The sequence below is a fragment of the Gossypium raimondii genome, chromosome 7 (genome assembly GCF_025698545.1).
Source record: "Gossypium raimondii isolate GPD5lz chromosome 7, ASM2569854v1, whole genome shotgun sequence".
Lineage (NCBI taxonomy): Eukaryota > Viridiplantae > Streptophyta > Magnoliopsida > Malvales > Malvaceae > Gossypium > Gossypium raimondii.
Window position 1 is genome coordinate 35,773,034 of NC_068571.1, and position 8,099 is coordinate 35,781,132.

Below are 8,099 nucleotides of genomic sequence, written 5' to 3' on the forward strand. Positions count from 1 at the left end.
AAGTCCCTAAACAAACCGACACCAAAACTGTTTCACAATCTGTGTCCGAGAAATCCTCTATACCTTTGTGTCTCAAACAATAACATAAGACATAACATTTGCACGACCCAACATAATTTAGACATCCTGCCTTAACCCTATAATCCCTCACTATCAATCCCAAAATCCAACATGCTCTAACACTAATCTATTCTTTCTACAATCCTTTCCTTTCTTTTCTCTTCGCAATAACCTTGCCTTTTGGTTTTTCCTTTCATTTTCTTTCATTCCAATCGGAATTCGCAAATCTCTCTCCATCTCCCTTCCACAATGGGGAATTGTTGCTCTCGTGGCAGCCCCGCCGCCGAAGACGCTAACGACGACAAGGGAGATGCGCCAAAGCAAGCAGAAGGTTCACCACCATCAGGAGGAGCCAGCTCCAACTCCATGTCAGACTCCATCGGGAACGTCTTAGGACGGCCAATGGAAGACATTAAAGCAACGTACACCATCGGTAAGGAATTGGGTAGGGGGCAGTTCGGGGTGACCCATTTGTGTACTCACAAGACGACCGGGGAACAATTCGCTTGCAAGACGATAACCAAGAGAAAACTATCTACCAAAGAGGATATTGAAGACGTTAAAAGGGAAGTACAGATCATGCACCATTTGACGGGTCAGCCTAACATCGTGGAACTCAAGGGAGCCTACGAAGATAAGCATTCGGTTCATTTGGTGATGGAGTTGTGTGCCGGAGGAGAGCTGTTTGATAGGATCATTGCTAAGGGCCATTATAGCGAGCGTGCTGCAGCTTCTTTGCTTCGAACCATTGTTCAGATTGTGCACACTTGCCATTCTATGGGGGTCATCCATAGGGATCTCAAGCCTGAGAATTTCTTGTTGTTGAACAATGATGAAGATTCCCCTCTCAAGGCCACTGATTTTGGTCTCTCAGCCTTTTACAAGCCAGGTTCATTTTCATCTTGCTTTCCAAAACTTCTAAAATTAACTAAATAAAATCGAAACCTATAACCAAAAGTTTGGCTTGGGAAATTCCAACAGGTGAAGAATTCAAAGACATTGTTGGAAGTGCATATTATATTGCACCTGAAGTTTTGAAGAGGAAATATGGACCTGAAGCTGATATATGGAGTGTCGGAGTTATGTTGTATATTCTTCTATCTGGTTCTCCACCCTTCTGGGCAGGTTAGTAATCAATTCTAGATATATTGCCAGTCTCATTTCCTTTTCTTTTTTTTTTCTTTTATAGTTAACTTTAATGCATGTAGTCCTTAATTAAGCTTCAACCTAATATATATATATATATATATATTTCGTGATATATAGAGTCCGAAAATGGGATATTCAACGCAATTTTGCGAGGTCACATTGATTTCTCGAGTGACCCATGGCCTCGAATTTCAACTCAAGCAAAGGATGTCGTAAGGAAGATGCTAAACGCGGATCCCAAACAGAGGTTAACCGCCAGCCAGGTTCTAAGTAAGTTCTTTTAAATTATGGGAAAAGCCAAGAAATTAAAGAAGGTATATATGTATATCTGATAAAAAATGAACAACAACAGGTCATCCATGGATTAAAGAGGATGGTGAAGCACCGGATACACCTCTTGACAATGCAGTTCTAAACAGGCTCAAACAGTTCAAAGCAATGAACCAGTTCAAGAAAGTTGCTTTGCGGGTATGTATTAATTAATTGACTAACAAGTTATGATAATATACAATCAATAATTTCCTGAAAATTGTTGTGTTGTGTAGGTGATTGCGGGGTGTTTATCAGAAGAAGAAATCATGGGGTTGAAAGAGATGTTCAAGGGCATGGACACCGATAACAGCGGCACCATAACACTTGAAGAATTGAAGCAAGGGCTTGCAAAGCAAGGAACCAAACTCTCTGAATACGAAGTTAAACAATTAATGGAGGCCGTATGTCTACTCTTCTCTTAGCCTCAATTAATCTTTCTTTCTTTCTTTTTTTTGCTGTCAAATCATTATAAATGGTGTTTAACTTCTTACTCTATAAAAAAATCATAGGCTGATGCAGATGGAAATGGAACCATAGACTACGATGAGTTCATCACTGCCACAATGCATATGAACCGAATGGATAGAGAAGATCATCTCTACCATGCCTTCCAACACTTTGATAAAGATAACAGCGGGTAATGCATGGCAATAATAAAGCTAAGCAAAGTTCATTTCAGTTATCTTCTGCATACCTTTTTTCCATTTTAAATGGCTTGTTTGGGAGTTGAACCGGATCGAAACCCAAGCAGGAAATTATAAACCTCAAAACTAAGATATTATGCTTACTTTCAGGTATATCACTACCGAAGAACTGGACCAAGCTCTACGTGAATATGGAATGCATGATGACCAAGACATAAAGGAAATCATTTCTGAAGTTGACATCGATAATGTAAGCAATATATCCATGCCATTTCTGACATAAAAACAAAGCAAATCCATCACCAATCCACTGAATAGGGGATAATAGTTACAATGAATAGATCAAAATCAATAATTATTAGCTTCAAATTCAATAATTAACTCAACAAATTCAATATATCATTTAATATTTGCAGGATGGACGGATCAACTATGATGAATTTGTGGCAATGATGAGGAAAGGAAACCCCGAACCAAATCCTAAGAAACGACGTGAATTGTTCATTTAATTATTATTGTGTTGAATAAATAAGCTGTAAATATTCCCTTGATAGGCTAATGGATAGATGACCCGACGTGAAAAACATGCAGGAAAAAAAAAGTAATATAAATTCTGCTGAAAAGAAAAAAATAAATTATTATGATAATCAAAAGAAGGTTCAAGTGTCGGGTTTTTTGTTAGATCCACTAAATCTATGAATAGCTCAAGGGGTGTATTATATGTTAGATTTACCAGGTCAGTCTAATGGTTATTGGGTTGTGCTATCTGTTAGGTCGTCATTAAAAGTTCAAGGGTTGTATATTATATATTAGATTTAACATGTTTGATTTGAATTTAAATATATATGAGTTTATTTTATTATAATTATTGTTTAATAAATAAATTATAAACTATTTTACATCTTGACTTTCTTAAATATATGCATTGAGTGTAATTTAAGTTCAAGTACTCCACTTATCAAGTTGTAACTTCACTTTTATACATAAACTAAATTACTCTCTCCACAAAGATTTTCGGATTGAAAGCTTAGATACAAATTATTGATCATGAAAAACAATCTAATTACAAAGAATTTGTACTAGCAAAAGTTCTTAGGTATAAATAAATAAGTGTTCTCAACCTCTTATACAATTACAATAACAAGCTTTTCTTTAATAAAACTTGGTATGTATGATCTTCTATTTTTCTTAAAATTTATTTCGAGGGAACAATATAATCAAAGATCATTTAAAAGTATTTTTTAAAAAGAAAATTAGATCTCTTTAATTAAGAAAACACAATAACACAAAGACTTGAAAGAAAAGAGTCCTTTCTTAACTTGATTTTCCTGGTATGTTAATCCAATAAATTGTTTCTACAAATCCTTGAAGTTGGGTATAAGAAAATCCAAGATTTTTTGATAAAAAAATGATAAGTTGCACAACAACCTAATTACAAAGTGAGTTGTAAGTGGCATTGGATTTCGAACATGAAATTGAAGCTAACAATATCTTTCAATGCACCCTTCAATCTAACTCCATAGCTATGAAAAGTAATTAAAGTACATGCCTTAACAATTAAAAAGTATCAACAACCCAAGATTTAATCCTTCTCCCCTAACTCTAAAAATTCCATCAACCATTACTACCTCCTTTTTTAGTAAACAATGCAATGGCTGCATCACGAGTAAGTAGATTAGCCTTGTAACGGAGGACTCGAGCCTTTTTGTATGAATTTTTTGATAATTTCAAATTAGTGTTACCAATTTATTACACGACATTAAAATAATTATTTTTTTATTTTTTTATTTTTTTTCTCTCTATCATTTAAAAAAAATTTATAATGGTATCGTTAATGTGTCAAGCGGCATCACAAAAAAGATTGTTTTATTTTTCACCATGTATTTTGGTTCTATTTAATCTTGAAACATATATATTCTTTAAAGATTTATACCGGTGTTACTAATGTATCAGGTGACACCACTTAAAAGAAAATTCCAACACCATGATTAGTTGATGATTAAAGGCAAATTTAGGGTGGTATCGCCTAACAGCTTGGCGGCACCAAAGTTTACAATAGAAATCGACCCATTTTTGTAATTAATTTGTATGTTATATCATTTTCAAGTTTAACTTTTTTTATATTATTTTTTTAAATGCCCCTAAATACTTAAAATGAGTGAATAACCTAAAAATACTATAAATTAAAAAAAAAAACTAAATTAGGCTATTTTTTTAGAAAAATTACAGGACTAGGCCGATTTTATGAAAACACTTCTAGCTGGAAGTGCTTTAGCCACATAAGCTGAAAACCCTTCCAGCTGGAAGCTTTTTTCCCCAATAGGCACTCACCTCAATAGTTATTTCCCTAACAGCTATTTAATTAGCCGTTGGGACCAACGACACCACCCAACGGTCAAAATTTATTTTCTATATAATCCCCCTATTTCATTTTTTTCTTCAATTCAATCTCAACTCTCTCTCACATTCTTAAATCTCTCTCAAATTCCTCTCAATTACTCACTCAAAATTTATTTCTCTCTCAACTCTCTTTTTTATTATTATTAAAATTATCTTAAGTTTTTCGTAAAATATTTTTCTATTACAATTTATTTCATGTTTTCCAAAATTAACAATGGCACAATCTCTAGTCCATTTGGATGGCAGGAACATTTCTGTCAATCAATTGCAAATGTTAAGATTTTTTTATCATATTTAACGTAATTTAATTTAAATATTTTCTTGTTATATTGGAATTTAATTTTTTGTATGTTTATATATATATAGGCGAAAGATCGAATTTTGGAGACGCATATTCATAATCTACTTGCTCCTCCATCACCCTTAATTGAACCCTACTTGCGAGATGTCGGATTTTTACACGTGGCCCTTATTAGTCGTAGGTGTAAATTGGACCCTACACTTGTAAGCACATTGGTGGAAAAGTGGAGACCCGAGACGCACGCATTCTATCTTCCATGCGGTGAGTGTACTATCACTCTGGAGGACGTGCTGTAACACACCAAACCTGATCCTTTATAAGGATCCAAGTATGACGTGTCACTACAGAGAAATCTTCTATCTGTAAAACTATTTTTGGCGTATACCCTGTCAAAGTAGGGTGTTATATTTAAACATTTAATAATATAATAAAATAAAGTATAAGTCATGTGGCGTATAAGCTTTAATAAGATAAGTCATGTGGCATATAAGCTTTAATAAGATAATTTTCATCGTATGAAATATAACACTGGAAAACCATTTCATAACTCAAATAAAGCTTTAGTAAAACATAGTTTATCAACATGGGTTTCAAGTACAAATCCTTTTCAAAATACAATCAAACATCACCCCTCAAATGTCATGCATAGTACAAAATAACAGAAGTCTCACAGCAGCAGACGTCCTCTGGTGTGGTCTAATAGAATGTCTTCCTTCAACAATAGGATTGAGAAGGAAAAGGGAAACGAGGTAAGTCAAAAGGACTTAGTGAGTTCTAAAAGAAATCTTATCAATAACCACTAATACTTCAAGCAGATCATATCAAAGAGTCAAACACAATCACACAGTTTTCCAAATGGCGAGTACCATACACAAACAGTCTATATGTTAATTTACTATTCCTTTAGCGAATACATTACGCCCATATGACCATACAGATAAACCTTCTTCGTGCTAGCCACGTACCCAAATCCTTAGTTAGATTCATATCATATATTCAATTCATTTTCCTTTGTTTGTATCCTTTGTCATGATTCGCCTATCTAGCATACAACATACATTCGCCACACCAAAAGCTACACAACTATTTTCATGTATCGTAATCTGCAAGTCCAATGTACATTCTATTGAAGGCATCGCCATGAATATTTTTCCTTAACATCATTTCCATAATTCAGTCCATATCATTCTTGTCAGAAGCAGAATATGGTGGCTTAAGCTTGAAGAATGGTTCTTACACTTTAACATAAACATTACAGACTCAGACTGACAACTGAGCAACCACTCTTCATATATATACATTTCACCTTTATAGATCATAAGTACTTACCTTATACAAAATATAAAACAAGAATACTACACACACAGAAGTATGAAGGAACTCACAAAAAATATAGCAAAGTTTATATAGCAGAACCTTTGCCTTTTTCACTCGGTCCTTTAAAAGTGTCTTAAGCTAAAATATAAATAATTACACTTATCATATCATTACACCATTGAAACGAAACATGCATGTAAGAAACATTAACGTTTAACCCAGAATTAAGAAGTTTCCTTCCTTACATATTAATATGATACTTATGCATGGAGAGTTAAAAATACGTAAATAATTCTGAAAATAACCTAGGGTTTATCAGTATTTACCAAAGAGTTAAAACAATATGAGTGTTGGTTGAATATAGTGAACCTAACTTTATTAAGGTTTCTAGACTTAAGTTTTTCAAAGAAAGTGCAGAGAAAATCAAGAAGAAGCGGAATGCAAAGAAAACTCAAAGTTTATTAATGAAAACACTGATATATTTATATACCTAAGCACGGAGACAATGTTTAGTGGAATGATCTGATTATTCCACTAACACCCTTAAATCTCATGATAAGTGCACCTATCATCATTTAAGTCTTATCAACTACAGTATCTTAGTTTCATTCTAACTAGTTCTAACTTGGCTAACTAAATTGTCCTATTAAAATAGTAAACAAATCTATTAACTACAAACTTAAGGAACTCAGCTAAACTTATGGGATGACATATATTCAACAAAAGAATCTACCAACCCACAGATCTCACCAAAACACGTAATTTGTCAAAACACAAGATTCACCAATTGGCGCATATATAAAATACTATATTTAGACAAAATTAACACTTCACTTTCTTGAAGCTATGCTTAATACCATAACAAAATAAATGGTAACCAGATACAGAGACTTCGTCAGATAGGCTGTTACACGTGCAGTTACAGCTTGGGTTACCAGTGGATGGGCCAATAGTGACTGTGTAACACCCCAAACTCGGCCCAGTCTGGAAATTATACGAAGAAGGGTTTTGAAACAAAACTTTCATGTTACATCTTCTCATATTAATTGTTCTAAAAGAGTCCATATTTTTAGAAAAAACTTATTATTATTCTTTTTAAGTAAAACATAAATTTGCAGCAGAAGTTTATAAATCGTTATAGTTGAAAATCGAGCTTGATTTCAGAAAAATATTTGTTTGCGTAAAACCATTATTTTCGTGAATGATTTTGTTAAAAGTTGTAGAATAATAATCTAAACCATTTCAAAATCCCAAAATTAAAACCAACAGTCTAAAAAGTTCCAAAAATTACAAACTCTTAAAATAATGCAGTATTTAAATAAAACTATTAATTAAACCAGTTCGTGAACTAGTGGTCACCACTGAGACTCCATCGCACCGACCCTCCTATGTCTGAGGATTACCTGAATAGAACAGACAAACAGATGTGAGTTTTAATAAACTCAGTGTGTAACCAAACAGAGTCATACATGCACATAAACTCAGGTTTTTCGTATATAGAATAGATACGGATATTTGTCCTCAACAGAATCATACAAATATGCAAAATCCTACCCCTATCCTCTACACACCATCTCCGTCCATCCCAACACACCACGTGGGGTATTAAACACTCACCCCGCCTTACACATCACATAGTGTCCGTACGACAATGATCAGAATAGTTTGCAGCTGAGCTGTCAAAATAACGACGAAATGTCACCTCATAAAACACTTCCTCCACATATACAAATCTCTCCCCAAATACAGATACAGAATATTGATATACATGTATAACAGAGTTAACATAACCCGTATGCTAGTATACAGATATCCTACATGCATATATTAAACAATCAAACATACATATCGGTTTTCCCAAACTTACCAAATTAAATTACAATAAAAAATTGGGATAGAAGAAAGCGACAGATGCA

General features: G+C 33.8%; 1 protein-coding gene across 1 annotated transcript; it reads left to right on the forward strand.

Moving 5' to 3' along the window:
- Nucleotides 1–309: 309 nt before the first annotated feature.
- LOC105793949 (calcium-dependent protein kinase 17) lies at nucleotides 310–2,952 on the forward strand. Its single transcript, XM_012622870.2, has 8 exons — nucleotides 310–949; nucleotides 1,042–1,185; nucleotides 1,327–1,479; nucleotides 1,562–1,677; nucleotides 1,755–1,922; nucleotides 2,031–2,158; nucleotides 2,316–2,415; nucleotides 2,582–2,952. Exons 1-8 carry the CDS (start codon nucleotides 310–312, stop codon nucleotides 2,672–2,674), a joined length of 1,542 nt encoding a protein of 513 aa, XP_012478324.2. The 3' UTR covers nucleotides 2,675–2,952.
- Nucleotides 2,953–8,099: the final 5,147 nt, after the last annotated feature.

Coding starts and splice junctions, on each gene's coding strand:
- LOC105793949 (XM_012622870.2), top strand. CDS start 310: ATGGGGAATTGTTGCTCTCGTGGCAGCCCCGCCGCCGAAGACGCTAAC. Junction 950..1,041: donor CTCAGCCTTTTACAAGCCAG/GTTCATTTTCAT, acceptor AAATTCCAACAG/GTGAAGAATTCAAAGACATT. Junction 1,923..2,030: donor TTAAACAATTAATGGAGGCC/GTATGTCTACTC, acceptor AAAAAATCATAG/GCTGATGCAGATGGAAATGG.